The sequence below is a fragment of the Simochromis diagramma genome, unplaced genomic scaffold, assembly GCF_900408965.1.
Source record: "Simochromis diagramma unplaced genomic scaffold, fSimDia1.1 OVJJ01000421.1, whole genome shotgun sequence".
Taxonomy (NCBI): Eukaryota; Metazoa; Chordata; class Actinopteri; order Cichliformes; family Cichlidae; genus Simochromis; species Simochromis diagramma.
In genome coordinates, this window is record NW_024387250.1 from 2198758 (window position 1) to 2221924 (window position 23167).

The window sequence follows — 23167 nt, forward strand, 5'->3', positions numbered from 1 at the left end:
AGCAGCCTGACTTCTGGACCGAGCGTGATAAAGGAACGTTTCCCCCCCCCACACACACACAGCCGCCAGAGGAGTGCAACGACATTAAGGTCAAAGTTGTATACGATGCTGATAGATTAAATAATCTGCCATGCATTTATGGAAAAAATGATGGTGTTGCTAAGTAGATAAATGTGCATGTAAATAAAAGTGCATTCATGGCCTTGCATTGGAATGGATGCACTCTACTGCGACAAGAAAACCAAAGGTCCTTTTTCCCCTGGCCTCGTGGAAAAAATGCTTCAATGCTTTTAAGGGTCGGCCCCCGTCACTCGGCCTTCGCCAGCTGCTGGCAGGCCCGCTGCTTTACTGGACGGTTCACTTCTGCATGTACTTTAGCTACATAACCACTCATTTGCACAATCACACACTATGTGTCCTGCATCGGGTATCTAAATAGAGTATTTGGATGTTGCTCTGTTTCACTGGCTGACCGCCACCCCCCTGGTTTCCTGTTACTCACCATGCTGCCCATATTTGGTATGTCTCGAAATCGGTCCAGGGTTTGAAATTTCTGATTCAGTTCCTGGAACAGCTCCATGTGTCTTTTCCTGGTGTGCATGACTTTCTGCAATAGCAAGGGTTTTTCTTTTGGTATTGACAGCCAATAATGGAAATGCATCTTCCTCCCCACCCCCTCCAACTCTGCTCAATTTGTTAGTGTCATGGTAGTTTACTTATAGGCCAGGTTTGAAACAAATCTACCTGTCACTGCATATACACAAGTGACTGCCAAAATAAAGGAAACAGCACTGTAATTAAAGTTAGGGTTAGAGGACACTGAAACGCTGAATAACCTTCACTCTTAGTTTTGTTGGTGTAAGGGAAACCCTCGTAATCAAACCTTGGCACTAATTTTCCATTTTAGCCCAAGCTAAAAGAAAACACACCCCAAGCCAAACTAGATGCCATGTTTCCTTGATTTTGACAGAGTTTACAATATATATGCAGCAAAGCCTGATTTAACATTGCAAAGGAAATGCTATAACCTGCCAAAGGGGGTTTGACTATGTGTTTGCAAGCCAATAAAATCACTGCTGAAACCAGTGGTAAAAATCAGATGTGAAATGTGCAAATGACTTTAAAAGCATACATTTTGGAAATCAACATATAGCTAATGGATGTAGGAGATGGAGGAGGACAAAATGTAGATGAGAACTGTTGCCCTGTTTGTCAGTTGACAGCCTTGCTTTTACCTTAACTACACAGCGTGCCAATAAATCTCACTGAGTCAAGGCTGTGTGACTCCAATAAGCTTAAGAGGCACAACAAGAACTAGTAAATCAAATGACAAACACAACTGCAAAAATGGCCTTTCTCTGCATAAAAAGCTAGATGCATGTACCAAGGAAGGAAACATTATGGTTTTACATACCTCAAAGTCCAGATCGGAGTAACGTGACTTTCTTCTCTGTAAACAGAAAATCGGAAAGTATTATGAAGCAGCCATGGGCCCCAATACAGATGTTTGGAGTATTTTAACATAAAAGTGTTAAAGTGCAACTGAATCCTCTGTGCTTCATCCACATGAGCATATGTACCTCCAGAGAGCTCATAGATATTGTTGACCCTGTCTCACTCCTAGAAAGCCCCGTGGATTCCTCCATTTCAGCGAGGAAGTTCTTAACAGCCGTGCGAGGTTCAAAGGGCAGGTTTTGCATCTGCTCTGGAGCGCTCGGATACTGCTGCTCCAGGTTCACATTCATGTGGTCCATGCCTGACGGGTTGATATTGAAGTCAGGGCTCATCTTGTAATGCATTAGCCTCTCGTGTGGCAGCGTATCCATAGTGATGTTCATCTTGGTGTCGTCTTTCAGGAGGGTGGGCACGTTACCCGACCCCGACACGGCTGCGGAGGCACGGGGCATGACTATGTAGTCTGTCTCCATCATCTGACTCTGCATGGGATGGCCCTCCTTGTCGTGGACGCCCATGTCTTGGTCGCTCTGGCGCAGGGCGTCGTCGGTGCAAAGGTAAACGGTGCGGCGAATGTCGGCGGTGGCGTCCGCCATGCACTGCTCTTTCAGCTCGCCCATTCCCATCGGCATGTGCAGAGCGGAAGGCTGCTGGATAATCACTTTGGAGATGATGTTGCCAGGCAGTGTGGAGTAGTTGAGGCCCTCGGGGACCTTCTCGTCCTCCTCATCATTGAGGGAAATGCGGGAGAGGGTGCCTGTTATGGTGGCGGCGCGACAAGAGCCCATGTCTTTGTGGAGTGCTGCGGGGCAGGGTGATACAAGGATTAGTTGGAATTTCTCAGTAATGGATGTCAGACTTTATATTTTTCAGCATGTGACTGAAAGAACAAGGGGATTCAAATCAGTGCGAAAGAACTCTCGGCGGAATATGCAGTACAGAGGGAATAAAGTACGGGATAAATAACTGTGAATATGCACCGAGTGTGACATCACGCACAAATACAAAGGGACACAACAGCAGACACTGCTGTCTCTGGAGGATATTACTGTAAATGGGCTCATATAGTTTCATCCATCCCTGAAATTCCCTCCGCCATTCAGAGTACAGCATTTCACATCCTAATCCAAACTTAGTAATTGCTGGTGAACTTGTCCTGTGCAAAATATTCTACCAAGGAGCAGATATCTATTCCAAAATACCTTCTGGTTATAGGAAACACTGAATCCTCCCCTGTGTGTATTTTAATCTTTGCCTAGGAATTATATTATCTGCTCACAAAAGGCCTGCAAGGACATTACAAGAATAGCAAACAAGCGCAATACTCCCCTCTCTGTTCGAGGCTAATTTAATGCTCAGTGTGGACATGGGGAAAACAGTGTGGTATTCGCTCTGAAGAAGTCCTTTGATCTAAGTTTACCCTGTGTTCTGTAGTGTGACGCTGCAGAATATTACTTCTGCTGCTGACAATAACCCAAGCTTGTAAACAACCAGCTTTAACGCCGTGAGCCCGCAGAGTGGTCTGTAAAGTGCATTTCTCTCAGACTGCAGCTCCACTTCGGTCCATATCAGGTCATAATTTATAAATGACACCTGTCTTTTCTTCCTTTTTGTATCAGGTATGCCCACTTTAGCTTTAGACGAGCACAGAATGAAGTAGGGCAGGCCAGAAGAGCCAGGGAGCCCCTTTTTGTTACTTAACAAGTGCCGTTTCAGAGAGCTCTGAATAATGGCCAGCTTGGTTGCTCCCTCCACATTTAGGATGTGGAAGGGAGTGGAGAAAGGAGAGGTTTCAAGCCTGTGCAGGTTTCTAACGCGAGATAACTTGCACGGTCTCTTTTATTCGCCTCAGTTTTATTAAATCACAAAACTACTGTGGCCCAAAAATACAAAAGAGCTCGACAGAGGAATCAGAAAGCATTGTATCTCCCCAGTGAGATAACTTAGAAAGAAAATCCTCCCAAAATTAGACACGAAGGACCTACGTACCTATCCTTAGATGGTATCACGACGTTAATGAAAAGACATAATTGCAAATGGAACTGCCGAAAGATGAGGAAAGCTGCCGCTATTTCAATTTACTGCAGTTATCTATTACAGTGACGCTGGAAATTACAGTGAAAACTCCAACAGCTCTCTTTATGCTGTTTTGTTCTCAGATTAAAGTCAGTGTTTTTGTAACTGTGAAAAAACTCCTGTGGGGATTGTTGGTTGTTATATAACCTGAGCTATTTTTTACTGTCTAACCTCTTTGGGGTTTTTTTTTTTAACATGCAAACCAAGAGGAATCTAGTTAATCAGAGAGTGTGTGTTCTTTACCTGATCGGCAGGCGATGTCCACATCCTTCTCAAAGTCCGTCTGTAAGTGAAGGACAGTGAAATGCTCAATATTTCTAAAAATAAAAAGCATATTTTAAAAAAGAAACCAGCTACAAAAGTGAGATCAATGCTATTCTATTGTTGTGATACATGAAAAGAATCCCAATAATATTTCAGCAAAACGTGTGTGGCTGAAAAAAAAAAATTGGCTGCAGCAGCTGGGGAGCATTTTGTGCTTGCTGCTAATGATCGCATTGAACGAGAGGGCCTGACACCATTCTGCTATTGTGAAAACTGTTTCACTCTGGATGGTATTACAATACTAATGGCAGATCATTGCTTCAATGTGCCGGTGGCGTCGTCATGCTAGATGAAGAGACTGGCGTCCCAGTCAAAGGTCATAGAGGGAACAGTCCTCTATTACCCAGTGAGAGGAAATGAGAGGGATGGACGGCAAATATGGCCAGTAAGTTCAATCAAATAGAAATAAAAGACTGAGCTCAGGGGCTAAGAAGACCAAAGGAAACTAATACCATTTATCAAGGGGCCAAGTGTCTTCACCTCGTATAATCTGAGCTTTATAAAAGCACACCATGCAAAATTATTAACCTATAGAAAACAATGCCTCACGGTGTAGAGGTCATAGAAACCTAAAAAAAAAATAGGATAGTAATAAAAGTAACACAAGAGGCAGACAAATTAAGGTTAGTAGAGAACAAAGGGGTGTGCCCATGTATTATAAATAACCAGGGAACATTGCTCAAATTACAGAGGATCTAACGGCTGCAGATAACAGCGGGGTAACTGTGCCTACCATTATCTGAGCATGCCCATTAGGGAAAGTTCCTGTTGCATCACCGCTGATTGGATCTTGGCAGTTTCTGAGCCGACATCTAAAAGCATCCTGGACCTATGCACAAGAGGGAATAAGTGTTAGGGAATATGTTAACAATACAGCTTATTATGTCTGTGGTATCCTTTAAACATTTCTTTTTAAATATGCAAAACCCTACAGGGAAAGAACTGTTGCTTTAGGCTGTTAGTGAGTTTAGGATTCGAAAGCAATTAATAGTTAATAGCATTTGCAGGAGCATAATCTGCTGACATACAGGCAGTTAAAAGAGATCACAGGTGAAGAGGGGGAGGAAATGAAATCATCCTCTACCTCTCTCCGTAGGATACAGTGCACCATCACAATGACAAAACCCTGCAGCGAGTCAAAGACAGCGAAGAGGATCTGAAAGAGGATGGAGCGCTTGTCCGTTATGGCAAGTACCGCAGACATCCAGGTCAAAGCCAGCAGAGGCAGCACGACACAGGAACTCCACAAGGACGCCCTGAGAGAAAAGAAGGAGCGCCGTGTAGAAGAAATAAAGGCAGGCAAACTGGTGGTGATATATACAGTGCTGACTAAAATCTCAAATCTCAACGGTTTCAACACTGAAACGTAAATTTGCATTGCAGTGGGCAGCGAGATGATCAGAACTGCAGAGGTGGACATGCTGTACATACAGAGACTCCCCGCAGCACCGCCTTATTGATTCACAGACACTGACAGGCACTTACATTGCATTGCTAGCTGTAGTTGCTGATAAAGCAGTTGTTGATACAACGCCACATTTGGCACACTTGAGAGTTAATCCTGTATGCGGCTCACTCATCTGTCTGTGGGACATAGAGACAACATCATGACAAACAACGCTGAGAGCCACTAACTCCACTTTAAAATCTCCCACCGTCATATTATCTACAGCAGAAGCAACCAATGTGTGGGCGTGTGTGTGTGGTTTTTTCATCTTGGACTGATTCTGCCAAAGAAATACGAAACCATGTCGCTCCCGAGAGAGACCTGACCTCTTTATGTTTATGCCTGTAATTTCCTTTCAATGGCAGAAAAAAGGAGGTCTAAATCTCCATATGTACAACAACTCAAAGCACACTGTATGTATATTTTTGCATGATTTTAAGAGAAGAAAAGAAAAAGCAGGTACTAACAAGGATGTGCTGTCATACCCTGCTCGGTGCTTCAGCTTCTTGTCCAGTATACCATCTCTGGACACTAGTTTGTTAAACACCAAAATGCCAATCACCATGTTGACCTGTCACGAGAAAGAAGAACAGGAATATTTGTTTTCAATAAATCATCCACAACGAGAGGATTTTAAGAGCAATGTTTTTAATTTCCCAGCATGACATTCTCCTTAAGTAGCCAATGGTTAGTGTCATTTTCCATCTGCATTAACTTTGACCTGTAGCTTCTATTATTTGCTCTTCTCTGTGACATTTCAGCCAATGGAAGAGACATGCCCCGCACACTCAGCCCCGGCACAACAGCCTTAAGAAAGGATCTGCCTGACAAGAAGCACTCGTCTCCTCAAAGGCACCTTCTCCTATTATTAGCAGAGAAGTGAGGGAGCTTTACACTAGCTGGCTGGACCATTGTTTAAAACAGTGCACTGTAGTCTATTTAAAATCCCCCATAATTGTGAGAAGAACTCATTAAGTATTTATGCAAATACATTCGGGGAAGTTTTTATCCAACAAGCTCTGTTACTGTGAGACATCTGACTATTGATATAGTGATAACAGCAGCACGGTGTAGCGTGCATTCTCACTGCAGATGGTTGTTTCTGCTTTTTTTTTGTTTGTTTTTTTGCAGAGATTAGCTTGTGTTCCTCTGAGATTCGCTGCAAATAATAACCACGGAGCGGCGAGACTTCCGAGTATTTGTGCTCAAACAAGAGGTTTAGTCACTTAAAAAACACATATATCTGAAATTGCTTCATTTCAAATCCCAGCAGAGAACAGGAATTTGACAGTGAACAATATTATTACACATTCCGAGTCGTCCGTCCCTCTGACACAGACTTAGTGATTTGCATAATCACATTCTTTGTGTAATTTTCTCTGTACAGCTATGTAAATACAAAATGATTAAAATACCCCAGTATATTAGATTTTGGACAAATCTAATGCATAAATACTTAATAACCTCACAGCTTCATGGAGGGCCATTATGGTAAATGAAAGGGGGTTACTCGAGCACATTGCCTGATGGGACGCTCATTACTTTGACTTTGAAACCACAGTTGGTTCCTCAAGTCAAACATTTTCAAAGCATCATTTTTTGTGTCGGGTTTCAGCGCAGCACAGTTGTACCATATTCACACCATACCACCGCTAGAATCGCGTGGCTCGTGTGAGTGCTGGTCTTTGAGTGCAACCAGAACAATTCACAAGCACTGCAAAGTCATGTTTATTGAAGAATTTGTTGCTGCTAGTGCTGGCTGTTTTTCCTTTAATGTACATTTCCTTTACATTACATTATACAGAAAAGCAAAAAAACCCAACCCCAACAAAACAAAAAACAGAGAGTGGTGGCTGAGACATACCAGAACAACAGCAGCTGCAGGTCCAACAAAGGCGTACAGGAGCCCGCCCTCCAAAGACAGCCAACAGCTGCAGGAAAAGCAGAGGAAAAAACACAGTTAACTCCCACTAAGGCATTAACATCCAAGTTAATGGTGCACACCAGCATACAGTTGTGTTTTCCACAATTGTCAGGGGAGAAGTGCCATATGTTGTAACTCCATATCCAAAGTTTCACAGGGTAATAAGATTCTAAAGAGATTTTAAGCAGTGTTTATGCATTTGGTATCCAGCAGGGATACAGCTCACATAGAATTGGGGTCTTGCTGTGCTATTTTGAAATTTGATTGGCTTCTTGGGACTTTGTTTATGATACTATTTAGGATAACTAAGCCACTGCAGACGTGTGCAATCATTACCCTTAGATTTTACAGACGAACCTATGATGTGCCCACTGAATACTAAACACAGTTAGAAAGAGAGGAAAAAAAACTTACTATAAGGGTGTCCCATAGCCCTTTGTTTTGGTAAATCCCATCGAAACCGCAACAACTAAAGCTGGTAATCCTTCAAAGGAGAAAACAATCAATAGTTATTTGAGCAGTTCTAGTAGCTTGTTAGAGCTGAGAGCATAAACCCACTTCAAGGGAGAAGAAGTCAACTGTGCCTTCCAGTCATTAAGGAAAGTGCAACCCGATTGATTTCATTAGAAGCCACAGTATGAGACTATACAGACATCTGAGAGTATATGATCAAGTATGGGCAATTCAATTTATTTCTTTAAGTGGCAGAAAAGAACAGACTGTACGCGGCTTCGACAAAAGGGCAGCAGTGCATCATGTCCAGAAATTTCATCACTGTACTGTACAACACGTCTCCACCTTCCACACCTTTTACAAGAAGGGATTTGGCTGTACGTCTCCTCATTATAGATTGGTGTAATTGATTCGGTTCTTGCTACTATGTACTTGGAATATTAACACTATCCCTCTCCAAGCAGCGCAAGCAGGTGCTATTGATGTAATCAGTTTCCTGGAGGCACGAGCCGAAGACCCAGTTGCCATCCAGTGCTTCTCTGCAGTGCCGGAGAGGCATAGAGTGCTGGGTGTTCGCAAGCATGTCGTAAATCACAGTGCAGGCAACAATCTGGTGGAGACACTGCGCTTCAAACAGGTGAATTAAGAGACCACAGGCACTCTGTGCTGCTTGTCTCTTTTAGATCAGTGTTTTGTTTGAATAAGGTCGTAATCTGTAGAGGATTAAAGAATTATGTTCTTGTTGTGGCATGAGTAAACGAATAGAGTAATCTGTACTGCAATGCAACATCACTGTGGGACGACACAATCTCATTTATTTGTCAAAATGTATATTAGTACTTTTTTAGAAATCTGTGTGATTGCAGAACAGGCTTTGTCCATTTTTTTTGCAAGCCATGGCACTGCAATGACTAAGAGAGCCTTGTTTGTTGCTAGGTAACAAGAAGAATGAGTGTGGGCTCTTTCATAATCAAATTGATTTTTTTTTTTTTTAGGAGAGATTTTTGTAAGAAAAGGCTGTTTGGACAGGGATTGATACTGGCAGTTATCAAATGAAGGGAAATCTTGTAGGTTTTGATGCAGATCTATCGCCCGCGTGTATTTATTGATATTTGTATGGTGCTTATGATTAAAATCTGTAAAGAAAGATGATACATATGCTGTACTAGTTGCATTCAGTGCATTTTGCCTCTGCAAACATTTCCTTCTTCTAAACTGTACATCAGAGGGTTTCAGATGAAATGTATTCTGCTGCAGTGTGAATGCCTGGCTCAGACCCTCTTTATCAGACATAAGGTCATTGTAACCTGCAATTGAAGAGCCGCACCAGTCTGTCCTTCCCCCACACACTGCTCATGACTGGTCCATTTACCCAGCCCTTAGAGAGCTTGACTGGAAAAAGCATCACAACAAAAGCGCCTGACAGGATGAGGATCTAGCTGTCCCACGGAGAGGATGAATAGAAAAAGACGGTGCAGTTACTTGGAAAGACACCGCGGCCAGAGATATTGTGAGAAAATGGCAGCTGCTGGGATGATGGGAGATAATGGAGAGGTTTAGAGAAACATGCTGCTTTACTTACCCCAACCCAGACACAGAAAGCGCTTACGGATGAGCCTGGTCCGAACCTTTCCTGTCACTGCCATGTAGGACTGCCAGGCCTCTGTTAGGACCCAGCAGAACGACGCCAGGAAGAAGAAGTGCAGGAAGGCTGTTGTCATGATGCAGACGCTCTATTGGATGGAGAACAAAACGTGTCAGACAGAGGCAGAGCTTCATATTTAAAAGAAATGCAGTTTACTAACAGCTAATAAATATAGATTCCTTTGAAGCAACAGGCTTCCTACGGAGATGCATCAATTCTATTGATAATCCCTCATTTCCTTGAATCATTCCGGCCATACGAACAACACAGACCATCCATTAGTATCCTGTGCAGCTCAGGGAAAGTCTGCCTTGCACCAACAGAGTCAGCGATAGTAGTTTAGATCAAAGCCAGTCTAGCCAACACAAAAAAAACACAGCGTAGCATTCCTCCACACTAAACCTCATTAGTATGCAGACGATCCAACCTGGAGCCATGTGAACCAAGGTCAACTGTTTTACACAGACAGCAGGGGCAACAAAAACCACAACACTGCTTAAACGTTAGAGAACGCATGTGTCGGAGGCAGCACATTGGATTGATGCCACTTTTCAGCTTCATTAGTTTGTCCATCTTTGTCCCACGGTCCAAATGGGATCGTTTAGAAGAGGATTAGAAATGAAGAAGTATCCTTGAGAATCTTGTCATTACATGCTGACATTTGTGAGCGAGAAGAGATTAAGCTTTTTTTTTCTTTTTGTTCAGATTGTTTGCACTGTGAAGATTTGGTAAACTGAGTAATACTGTACAAAGACGCAAAAGATTGAAGTGCATCATCTCGTCCGGGGGAGTGTACACCATGCTGTGAGATCTCCCATACACTTTTTCATCCCCACTGTGAAAGGCGCACTAAATCCATCTATCCCCTGTAGTGCTCACGGGGTTTATGCGAGACAATAATCCTGCATTACCTTATTCCCGGGAAGTGGGAAATTCTGTTAAACTACACCCACGAGGGATATTAATTACATAAATGTGCATTCAAGCGGAAAATTCATGTAGGATGCATTCAGGTGCAGTATGTATTTGTCATTTTCTTAGATACTTAAATGCTTTTGGATATTTTTTTAATTCACCAGTCACTGTGGATTAAGGAAGTTAAAGGAATTTCATTACTGGTTGCAAAAAAGAGCTGCTGGTAAAATAATGCTCTGCTAATGTAGCAAAATAAACCAAAGCACCGAAGTAGAATATTAGTCAGTTTTGGCAGGTTCCAACTGTTAAATAATCAGCAGTGTGTTCATTTACACATTTCATTAAGTGCTAAAATGTCAGCCTAAATGTACCTGCAAGTGTGACAATCATTTCTGGAAACTTTTGCTTTTTCCACAGAGTCTAACTGGAAACAAAGCAACCCAACCGCAACTTTAAAAGCTTTAAAATCCGTAAACACGTATAGTATTTATGTTACTATAAATGGTGAAGGAAAACTATTTTGTTTTTGTGAGGTTTAGGTGGATTCAATACACTTGTGGCTAATGCTGCAGACGGTAGTATCGAAGCAACAGGGGAAAAAAAAGAAAGAAGAAAGAAACCCACAACAATCAAAACACATGACACTCCCATGACGCATTGCCACCTGCTCGTGTGGTAATTACAGGTGCCGTTTTAGAAATCACAAACATGCTGCGCTATAAATCTTTGATAAACTGCCCACTTTTGACAAATTCTGACCTTTCAATATGGATTTTTTAAATTTAGTAACCTATATCCACATGTTAGCATGCACTATGATTGTTACTGGCAGTGATCATTACTGGATGGAGTACGTGACCAAAAAAAACCTCCAGCAATTTCACATGCTGATTTTGTGAAGGAGACAAAAGGGAAATGGGAAACCATACAGTAGCTAGACAGCTTGTAGACTTGCACCCAAAGCTAATTCTAGCGTTGCTGTTGCTCATGTGCTGTCCAAGGTGCTGAAAATAGAGCCTGCCTTGTTTCCTGGAAACGGGTCATATGCAACCACTATGCTTCATGGTTCACTTGGATGCCTGTGCCGTCCAGCCTCATTAGTCCTCCAAAATGAAAGCTGTGCATTTGAAGAGAGAGGAAGCCACACTATGAGGATATTACGATGGCATCAGTTGAAGGAAGGCAGCCATACAGAAACGAGGCTGAAACCCAGAGTTCACGTTGCCCTTTAAAAAGGCAAATGCTCTGAGATGCTGAGTACACTGTGTCGGTATCCATGGAAACAGAGGAACCGAGGAAGGGACCAACATTAAAACATCGCAGAGCTAATAGACGCTGAGGTAAGGGTAGGTGGTGATGGGGTATGCTTCAAGCCTGTTCAGCAGTGACAGTTTAAGATGAGGACAGGACATTTGAAGCATTAATGTGTCCTGCCTAAACTCTGACTAAAAGGCCTCTGACACTTCTACCTTCAAAGCCACAAAGTAAAAAAGAGCAGTGACATATTATTCATACATAACTTTCTATTATGTTATTACTTGTTCACACTACTGTTGCTGATGAAATTGTTTTCAGGGTCCAATTAATATTCAATATTTGGTTATTTCCATTATTTATAGGTTCATTAACTGGTTTTATGAGAATACTCAAAGTCATACACTGTCAGGTTAAAACTCTAAATTTTAATGAAACCTGAAGAAATAGATTACTCACTGTGTTTTCGCAGCAGAGACCTACAACATTATTTAAAATGCTGTAGAACAATCTGAACTGGACTATATAACATTGCTTTTATCTTCCCAACTGTGCTGAATCACTGTAGGAGGAGGAGGCTGGTGGTTATTTTGACTGAAGCACCCTCCTTCTGAATCAAGCAGCAAGCGCCCCAGTGCGTTACACAGTGGGTGCTTGGGTGGAGGACGTTAAAAAACTCCAAACAACAAAAGTGGTAGTGGCAAAGAGTTGTTGAACCGCAGAGGAACGCCGAAAAAAATGTATTGACTTTGCCACTACAGCCAGAAAATGGCTACTTCTACTTCCTGGTCTGTGGATGTGCCTCACATGAACCTGAAGTGAGCTCATCCCGATAACAATTCTACTTCTGCCTACTTTATCTCAATATATAACACTCCCAAGGCTCTAAACAGTACATCCAGTTATTCTCTCCAACATAATCAGAGGATTCCTGCCAAGTATGTAGGAATGAGCAGCATGTTGATTTAGTCACTTTCTACTCTGTGTGACATCAATTTAGTTAAAGTGAAACCTTGAACTGGATTGAAGAGGATGAACCAAATCCCACTTCCGTGCACCTCATCCTAAGGAGATGAAGCCTGTAGTGTGCTGAAACTATGTGCTATTGTGTGTTGCAGTTATTGTATGTCGAATATTTGGTGCATGGACCCTTGATTATGTTTAATAAACGATGACTAAGTGCATATATTATGCATGTTTTAATGGTAGTAAATGGCAAAAAAGCTTAATTCTTCCAATTCCTAAAGCCCATTATTTTTAACTACTCTGTCAAAATAATGCTGCACATCTCAGGGATCTATCTGTTTATCCTGTCTACTTCAAACTTGACGTGCACTGCTGAGGATCCGAGTAAGTGCAGTGTTGAATTTAAGGTCATTTGGATGAGGAATAATGTGAGTTTGAATGGTTGTCTGCCTCTATGAGTTGGTCCTGTGATGGTGACTTATCTGAAATGTACTCTGCCTCTCGCCCTATGATGGCTGAGTTAGGCTTCTGCCCCCCTGTGACCCTGATAAGGATAAATGGAAGAGAATGGATGGATGAGGGGTGGTCTCATTTCATGGTTTCCTTCATGTTGCTGCACAGAAAGAGTAAAAGTACAGTGATAATGTGTGCCTGTCACCATTCTTGACCTCACTGTCACGCTCCTGTTAGCGTCAGTGTTGGCGTCAGTTCACGCAACACAAAGAAAGATTCTAAACAAAGTGCTGCTTTCTCAGCGATGCTGTTTATGATGAGGTGCTGACAACATGAAATCAGCCCCCGAGAAGCCACAACAGTATCCTCAGAGTGCCTTTAGATCAGCGGCAAAGACTACCGACTGTCATCGGCTTTGAATCTCCTGGTTACTGTTGCTATGCAGCACTGATGATGTCACACTGACTTTTATGATCTGTATTCAGGATCATGTAATGTTGCCTGGTAACAGCGGCGACTTAGGCTTTGTATTAACAGGGGACAGTCATTGTGGCAATTTCCCGTCCTGAACCCTAAACATATGTTTCCATCTCAGGTGAAGGAGCACAAGCCTACAAGTGATTTTCACAGGAATCCGGTCACATGAAGCTACAGACTGACACCTGACACTTGTCGCTGCGTGACGGGCCACAAATCAGAGATTGTGGCTTGTGAGGCCTTGTGAGGCCTTCATCATCAAATGCTGAAGATGAATCATCAACATTCAATGCTTTCATGCATGCAGACTCACATAAGTGCATTGGTAACATTAACTAATGCTTGATAAACACTTTAAAGGAAGCATCGAGGTAGATGACCATCTTTAACTGTATTCCTTTTAAGTGGTGTAAACATTTCTCAAAGGGCTGTACACGCATTAAGAGACAAGCGATAATATGGCAAAAAGCAAATGTGGATTGCAATAAAACTCAGCAAATTGAAGACATGAAAGGAAATAATTGCTATTGATGCAAAGTGACCATGAACCAAGTTACAGTAACTTCAACTCTGAGGTAAGTAACAATCAATGGGTGCAAAGAATAAGTTGACTGGCACACTGCAAGGTGAGCAATATACAAAAGCAGGGTGACATAAGGACAGTGAGCCTCAAATGGCTACTAATGACCAGTGGGTGATGAGTGAATCACTTCATGGAGGGTTGACTTTAACCCTAAATCACAGAGCACTAATTCAGTGTGGAGCCCAATTAAGTTGCTGCTGTTGCTAAGCAGCATCAATAAAGGACTATAACCACCATTAAAAAAACAAAAAATCTCTGTCTGGCTCTTCATCATGACAACCATCGTTACAATCCACCTGAAACTTTCAGAGGACATGCAATGGCCATTTCATATCAAAATCTGTCACCTATCCAATATCTATATGTAAGGAAAACCTCCCTAACTCTGCTGAAATGCCTCTGACTTGCCTGTGACAGTGGGAACAGGCAGTAGGAGTTTAGAAAAAAATCCCCTCTCAAAGCAAACATCAAATAAGCCAGGCAAGCATCTGCAATGCTGTCGCAGATCAAAGTGTATAAACACTGTAATGTCACAAAGGGAGTGACTGCCAGCAATTCACTTGTGATAACTTGTAACATCAGGAGATTTAAAATGAAGATAAAGCTATAAACTGGTTCTCATTTCAGCAGACTTATGACACCTTGACCCCATCTGCCTTATGTATTTCATAGTAAGAGCATTTTAGTGGAACGGCCTCTCTAGCTCCAAGACTCTCTAATTGCATCTTCCCAGGCAAAGCCAACAGCTCCTGCTTGTCTTTGTTTGTCTTTCTATAAACCAGGATCAACAGAAACAGAGGACAAAGGAAAAGCATACACAGGCAAAGGTGATTCACTGTCTTCCTGCTCCCAGAGGACACCTCCATAGCAAAAAGATGATTTCTATTAGATGATGAGCAACTCGGAATCCACAAACAGTGGAGCCAATTATGTGCACTTCTTACAGGAGATGGAGGAAAAACAAGTGAGGCTGTGTCAGGCAGCATGGCAATTAAACCCACACAGGGACTGTTTTCTCCTCTTGGTGGCCTATCACTCAAACACCGGCTTCTACAGAATGTCTGATCAAACAGATGAGCATTTTCTCAAATATTGTTACAACAGAGTGTTCAATACAGAGCAAAGGGACACTAGTAATAATTGCATTGTTTGGGAAGTTTTATCTACAGCGCAGCTGCACTTGAATAAATACATTTTACTACTCTTGACGACAGTACTCGGCTAGCTGAGTTTTGAGGTGTCCAATTAAATCTAGTTTTGGTTCTCGAGGCCATGGTAAATAAGCACATTTGTGCTTTTTGTGTGCTTGCTTTAGAAGTAAAGATAATTTAACCTTGGATTTTTTTCCTGATTCTCTTGCTCATGAAGACCAGACAAAAACAATGACGGCAATAACTTAATTAGTTTTTTGTTTATGCACAGAAGCCACAACAGCAGTTTGATAATAGCGTGCTTGGCTCAAAATTCTAAATCTGCTAATGTAAGAATGAGGCAAAATCTGCAAGTAATGAATCTTTGGGTGGTTTTTCTAGTCACTTACTGAAAGCAGAATCTATAGTTTAGCTCAGCAGCCACTTGCTTCTGCTTTATACAAAAACACCTGTTTACTAATGGAGAAAACGGATCATAAAAACTGAACCAGACAAAACAATAAGTTTAAAGCTGCTGAAAATTTCAGTGAAACTAAGAGGAATTTCAAAGCCAGGTTACAATTCTGTGGGTTCAAGTACACCAACAACCTTGATCCAGATTTGTGTAGCTTCAAAGTTCAGTATTAATAACAGTAGTGTTGGTCCGTTCCAAACAAATCTGTCAGCACTGCTTATTTTGATCCCCGTGAGTCTGACAAGGTAGCTTGTTGAGTCAGTCTAACAGATGCTGAAATTACATCTTCAGTATGTCAGTGGATTTTCGGGGGGGAAAAACACCTAATCTCTTTACAGATTTCATAGACAGACATCCTATTAGAGGCAAGCCGAGTGAGTATTCCATGTTAAGTGGTGGTCCTTACAATCAAGACAGGAGATGGCTGAAGCCCTGATTAAATCTGACAGGGCTTCAAATCAGCTCAGCTTTAAAAAATGCCCTGAAGCTTTGTGGATTCAGCGTCTTGGCTACTAAAGTGTGCCAGAGATGCGAGGGCCAGCAGGGAAACAGATGAACTTGTTATGTGCGGATGCTGTTTTTGTTATTTTACGAGACTGTTTGTAAGGAACCAGCTCGGGTTCGCGTCACGATGCTAACAACTAGCACATTTTTGTCCATAATTTATCCTGTAGATTCTTATTAGATTAGTTTCCTTATTCATTTGTTGTCCATGTTTCCATTTTCGATGAACTCGGGAAAATTAACAAGGAGTATTTTGATTTATGAGTAGTAAGAACCACTAGTTGGCCCATCTGGTCCTAAAGTACTAGAAGGTAAGAGTGGCAAGTCAGTACTCATGTTATACCGCACCAGCAATACTTCTAATGACAAAACACCCCCTAACTCCTTTCTTTTGACACATTTCTTTTGTTTTTACAAGCATTTTAAAAGGATTTTTGTCTGTGATTTAGATTCTAAAATCTTTGACTGCTGCAATATGAGAATATCCAGATGTGCCTTATTAATGAGCTGAAAAAACAAAACAAACAAACAAACAAACAAAAACAAAATGGAAGCGAATACGAGAAACACTGAGGAATAATGAGACGAGGGACAAAAAGCCGTGTGTGTCTCGCAAAAGGTAAAGATATACCGAGAAAGTGGTTACACAATAAAATGCCTGTAATCAGACAATGTGTCACACTGTAGTGCTGCCAAATGACCGAGAAGGGCATCTGTGTGGGCAGCTTGTAAATCCTAACTACTTTTTTGCCAAACAATCTTTTACATTAGCTACTTGTTCGCTGGCCAGTGACAAAGCAGGAGGAAGGAAACGACGCATTTTACTGGAAGCGCTTCTCCAGCAGCAGCTGGGTTTTCGAATCCTGCCGTGACTTGATCAGAAATTCAGCTCTTGTTGATATCTGAAGAAAAAAAAAAAGATTTGCTATCTCTCCGCGATGCTTTTGAGTCACTGCAGCAATGCCAAATCCACATTCAGTCTTAGCAGGACAGAATGCTAATTTCCTGCGTTTGACCCATGCACCATGTGTGCTGGTGTGCAAAATGTCTGCCTTTCTGCTCTTACACTACTTGCTGACAACCTATCTTGACTTTTTAAGGGACTCTATAATATATAGAAGGTCCCGACAGTCTTTTATGTTAATTCTTTTATTGCTTTGCACTTTTAACTGTGTCTGAATATCACTGTAGTTTCAGTGCCAACAGATTGGGGGTTGTCTCAAGTTTCACCAGAGTAATATGTATGGTTCTAAGCCAAGGCAGAGTAGGTCTGCATCTTAAGGAGGCATTAGACACACATTATTTTCCATTTGGAATGAATATAAAAGGCTTCTGTGAGACCTAAAAGAAAACGAGTAATTTACTTGAACACAGCAAAATGCTAACTACTAGATTCTTTAAAAAAGATATTCTTTAAAGAAATCTGGAGTTCAAAAGGTGCTATTTTGAAGATAAGAGTTGGCAGATGAAGAATGGGACTGATTATTGATTCAAATCTCTGCCTTAAAGATGAGCAAATTTGACTAACACCTCTCCAGCTGACTGGGAACAGGTGAATATGATGGAGCATTTGTAGCATATCTTTTCATCCTCAATACCTCATTACATTCTACATGATAATATGCACAGCTCTGCATAATTCTGCATGGTAAACTATTACCTGTTGAGCTCAAAGAAATGCCAGAATGAAAATTAAGAAGGCAGGGCTGTGTTAAAGCTGGTGTAGGTGAGCGTGGTGTCATTTGGATCTTTCTAACCCATGCACCTCCACACTTTGGAATCTGTGCCCAATAAATCATTAAATTGCACTTACCACATTGTGGGTCTGTGTTTGCCCAACAAGGATCAATATGTTTGAGCAGACTATAGATAAGCAGAAGTTGAGCAGGATGATGGATCGCTCAGAGCGGATATATCTAAAAAAAACAAGGGAAGAGAATTAACCAGACTTTAAGTTTTACCAGAACTTTTACCAGATTATGAAACATCACATAACAACTGAGAATTATTATTATTGTTTGGTTGAAATGTATGCACTTAAAGTGTTGCAGTTACCTCCATAGCACTGCGTAGATCACTGCCAATGTGATCAAGGCGAGGCAAGACAAGCCACAGCCAACTATCAATGTCACAGATGGGACCCCTGAGTACTCCATGGTCTGTAGGGATGACAGAGCAAGACGAACCAGTCAGTGGGAGGCTGGATGTGGTTCATGCAGGACAGTAAATCTTTATTATTGGCCAGAGAGGGAAGCAATCAAAACAACCACCACCACCAATATGAATAGTCCACAGTGAGACTTAATTTACTTTGAGGTTTTAGTTGCATGTGTGGGCTTGAAGCTTGTTTAGATACATGCATAAAACTTTCCAGGAGATCATGTTGCAGGAGAATAAACAGTGGAAGTAATTATAACCAATGTTTTTGTTTTACGCTGTGTTTTCTCAGTCACACTCGGAAGTCAAGGAGGCCGGCCAATCGCGGGCCAGCCGCCGAGGCTTCCTTCACATACACTAATGCAGTTTCCCATATTATAAACCATATTCAGTAAATCAAAGCTAGACAAAATAAGCACTTTGCTGCAAGAAAAATGATGCTGTAGGATTTAGGCCTGACAGAGAGGAAGGCCACAGTGTAAGTACTGCATGTTCTCAGATTTAATTACTTTATCTTTTCAGGAAATTACAGGCTCCTGCTTCCTTTACCCCAGTCTAATTGCAACACACAATTGTGCTCAAAACACAGTTTAAAGATCTCACCTGCAAGAATTTGTCAGCTTTTTTGTGTGGACAGGTCAGTAAAGAAAACAGCACTCAAAAAAGGTAAACTTTATCTTTATCTCTTCCCTAACATGATTGATGAGGAGACACTTAAAGACAAGCACCAGCACGCACACACCCTCCCCCTCTGCATGCCCATACACAATCTATCTATCTAAGTCTATGCCCAAACTAGAAAATACTCCCCCCCACAATCTCCCCTTTACCACTGTATTACTATTTAACAGGATTAGCACACACGAAGATTCAATTTTCATTCTCACCAGCACACACACACACAGACACACACATACACACACGAACAGGGAGCCTTTCTCCTTTACATGAGCTCATGAAACCCACATCGAATAGCAAATCAATAGCCTACTTACTATTTCTCTTGGTTGCTGAGCCAAAATGGCGAAGGTAGATACACGATCACATAAGCATTTTGTATGGGATGCATCTGTAAGCACCGTTTTACATCCTTTTGTGGACCAGGCTCCCCAAGAATCGTTCCTGCAAGGAGGAGGCAGAGGCAATTAGAGGTTTAATTCCAGCGGTGACACGACTTCACAGGACTTCTCGACATCGCTTCGGCGTTTTTATTTAATTATTACTAATATGACTCGAGAGCTGGAGAGATTGTTTCATAGAGAGAAAGAAGAAGAAAAAAAGCGAACAGACTAATCGACACGGCTCTGGTGTGGCTACGAGCAGCATTTCAGCTGGAGCAGATAGAGAGGCAGAGACGGAGGAGGGGGAGGACGCACGGAGCTGTCCAAGCAGACCGGTGCTGATTGATTCGCTATACGCAGATAAATACCAACGAGTCGAGTGATACAGAAAACAGCGTTATTTCCTCTTCACGCACAAGTTAAAAGCCTTTATATTTACCTGTTTGCCTCTCTGCGTGCTTTATATTCTTCTAGAGATCTTTTCCAAACGACTATAATCCTCTTCCCCCCCCCCGGTTATCCTGTCCTTTTTTACCCCCCCACTTTCGGCTGATTTTTCCCCCCCTCAGCTGTTTTAATTAGCAGCTTTTGAATGCTTCCTTAGGGGGATTTTCACCCTGGAAACGGTGGACAGCATCAGATTGATACTCTGTTCCTCTCTGCTGGTGTGAGGGGGGGAGGCAGATGCAGTGAAAAAATAAACGCACGCCGTCGCAAGGTTTGCTTATTCGGCTTCGAGTCTAGTGATATGACGGGAATAAAGGATGCTTTTGGGTCATTCCTGAAAGTCATTTTACACGAAAGTTGTCGCTCCCCGGCGTGAAGCGCTCCCCTAAAAAAACACCGCAGAACTAATACCACCCCGCGGAGGCAGCGCAAATGGTTGCAGCCAGTCCCCACTTCACACCACTAGTAGGTGAAATGAAAGGAGCGTCTCTCTTCCATTTGTCATTCACCCCCGACTCATTTTGTGCCTTCAGAAATACCATCCTTGCTGATTAAATATCACCGAGGCTTTATTCTGAACACAGCCTTTGCCGCAACACCCAACCTGACTTTTAGCTTCGTGCCGTCACTAGCAAACACCTGTTGTCCTGCAAGGCGCTCTGCTCACCCTACTACTAATTTTATAAAGCCAAGAAGAAGAAAAAAAGGGAAAAAGATGCATACTAGTGATTCAAGACAATATAAGACGTACTGGCTTTTGATTTGTTTAAGCGGGCAGTGGCTGCTGTGCGAGCTAATCCTGCTTTGTCATTTGATCAATGTGGCAGAAATATTTATTATTCCTGGAAGAGACCATGGAGCCAGTTGCAAATTTCCAGCCAGGGCCAACAGACACTGTGGGTTGTTTGTGTGTGCACAGCAATGAAACGATAAACGGATATCCTCCCCCTTTTGCTTCTCTTCTTAACTGGGCTGTGACCATTCTGTGTACACAACTGATATGTGCTTTTCAGCAGAGCATGCTAAAATAAAAAACATAAACCAATTAAGACAAAAACCAAAAGAAAAAGAAAGAAAGGATAAAAGTGAAAAAAGCGAATGACCCACTCATTAAGCTAGCATCAGCAGTTCTTAAAAAAGTTTAGTTATAAATTTGAATCACAGTTTATAAATAAATTAAACTATATGTATTTATACATACAGCAGAACCTCTACGAATTGGTCATATCAGAAACATTAATTTCTTCAAAACTGGTGCAAAATGAACGTTTGAAGCAAATAAACAACATGTCTACAAGTCACCAAAGAAGCACCTGTGGGTGAAATATGGAGCAAGTTTAGCCCCGGAATAGGAGTCATATGATAGCTGAGAAGGATTTTATGATACCGCACTGCTGATGATTGCAGAAGTAGTTCAATGTTGAAATTGCATGTTGGACTTTCCATCATTTTTTTGTCTGTACAGGTGTGTGGCTCTCCAGATGTTCCAGTTTCAACATTAAGATTAATGTTGGTTTAAGCAAGTGCAAATCTATTTACAGCTATATGAACCCAGTGAGAAACTGTACGCAATATCACCACGACTTTCTTTTTGCTTATTTGTCACACTTAAATGTTTAAGATCATCAAACAAATTTTAACATTAGACAAAGGAAACTTAAGCAAGAACAAAATGCAGTTTTCAATGATAATTTTATTTATTAAGGGGGAAAAAATGCTATTCAAACCAAACTGGCCCTGTGCGAAAATATAATTACCTCCTAAATCTAATATCTAGTTGTGCCACCCTTGGCAGCAACAACTGCAATCAAGCATTTGGTATTCAGATCATTATCATCCTCTATAATCCAAGTGTACTTGAGTTTCAGGGAACAAACTTGTGGCTGGGCATTCTCCTTCAGGATTTCTAGTAGAGAGCAGAATTCATCGATCCATCAATTACAACAAGTCATTCATGTCCTGACACAACAAAGCAGCCTCAGACCATCACATTACCATCACATACCACATTACCACCATCACCATACTTGACTGTTGTCTTGTCAATCCACAGATTATTTCTCCAGAAGTTCTGGGGATCGTCAGCAGTGGTTTTCTCCTTGGAGCTCTCCTGTGGATGCCACCTTTGCCCAGTCTCTTTTTTTAATTGTTGAATCATAAATGCTGACCTTAATTGAGGCAAGTGAGGCCTGCAGTTCTTTAGATGCTTTTCTGCGTTGTTTTGGACCTCGTGTATGAGTCATTGATGCACTCTTGGAGTGATTTTGATAGTCCGAACACTCCTCGGAAGCCTCAACACTGTTCCTAGTTCTCTCTTTTTGTGGAAAATGACTCTCACCATCGTTTGATGAAGTCCCAATGCCTTAGGAACCCTTCCAAGGTTGATGTGACTTTTTTTCTTATTTGTTCTTAAGTTCCTTTAGCTCATGGCATGATGTGTTGCTTTTTGAGATCTTTTAACCTACTTCACTTTGTCAGAGAGGTTCTAAAGTGACTTCTTGATTCAGCAGGTCTGGGTGTGGCTGCTTAAATTCAACTCAGCTTTCCAAAAATTGTGGTAAATTCCATTAAATTAATGATTTAACAAAGGGAGTGGGGTTGGGGAGATGTGGCAATTGTTTTTTTTAACAGTGCCAGGTAGGTTCAAATAGCTTTTTTCCCCTTAATACATGAAATCATGATTTAAAAACTTTGTATTTACTCAGGTTATCTTTATCTAATATTACAAGATAAACATGTAAGTGTGACAAATATGCAAAACTAAGAAATCAGGAAAGGCAAACACTTCTTCACAACACTGGAGTCAGTACATCTTTGCACAGCTGCAGAGTAAAGGTTAGAAAAGAATCTTTTAACGTGACAAAACTGCTGTGCACATATTTTATAACAATAGTGCACACTTTTCAGCACTTTGGGTAATTCCTGTAGGAGAGTGATGAGGTACCATAAGGTAACAAGTAGGGTGCTATTACATACTCAAACTGATTGTCACGATCCAATACAACCTACTTTCCAATGCAGGCTTTCTTTTGACGTGACAGACTGACACAATGTGTGATGCTTTGTAACTTTGGGATGAATCCATCTCTCCCCTGGTGAAAACTCAATCCTTGGCATGATCTGTTTCTAACTTTTGACTTGTTAGATGTTTGCTTATCCTCTGTGCCGGGGGGAAGCTGACAGGAGAACAATCCCTGCCTGGGGATTTATGTATGCCACGTTTGATGTGTTGCCTGACCTTATTGGGGCTCGGTGGCCCAAGAATATAAAACAACCCCAAGAGAAAGTGACATTTTTGACCACAGTAAGACTGATGACATGACATTCATCACACACCAACTGCTGACCACTTTATATCCACGCAGTGATCTATTGACAACTTTACATCAAAACTTACAGGACTTAAAATTTCTGACAGAAC

The 23167-nt window shown here is 41.7% G+C and overlaps 1 protein-coding gene across 10 annotated transcripts in view; it reads right to left on the reverse strand.

Annotated features, from left to right (window-relative positions):
* Positions 1–23167, reverse strand: part of adgrb3 (adhesion G protein-coupled receptor B3) — a 116400-nt gene that overhangs the window by 1823 nt on the left and 91410 nt on the right. For 6 of the 10 annotated variants that reach the window (XM_040001490.1, XM_040001493.1, XM_040001492.1 and 3 more), the window contains 14 exons: positions 19234–19360; positions 18137–18240; positions 17895–17997; positions 9262–9412; positions 7641–7710; positions 7167–7233; positions 5770–5873; positions 5341–5439; positions 4940–5111; positions 4589–4684; positions 3775–3814; positions 1581–2257; positions 1415–1450; positions 503–607 (listed from right to left, as the gene is read on the reverse strand). In XM_040001490.1, the coding sequence (XP_039857424.1) occupies positions 503–607; positions 1415–1450; positions 1581–2257; positions 3775–3814; positions 4589–4684; positions 4940–5111; positions 5341–5439; positions 5770–5873; positions 7167–7233; positions 7641–7710; positions 9262–9412; positions 17895–17997; positions 18137–18240; positions 19234–19360 (1951 nt within the window). The remainder of the gene's footprint in view (positions 1–502; positions 608–1414; positions 1451–1580; positions 2258–3774; positions 3815–4588; positions 4685–4939; positions 5112–5340; positions 5440–5769; positions 5874–7166; positions 7234–7640; positions 7711–9261; positions 9413–17894; positions 17998–18136; positions 18241–19233; positions 19361–23167) is intronic. The other 4 variants (XM_040001488.1, XM_040001487.1, XM_040001491.1 and 1 more) reach the window with 3 other exon arrangements.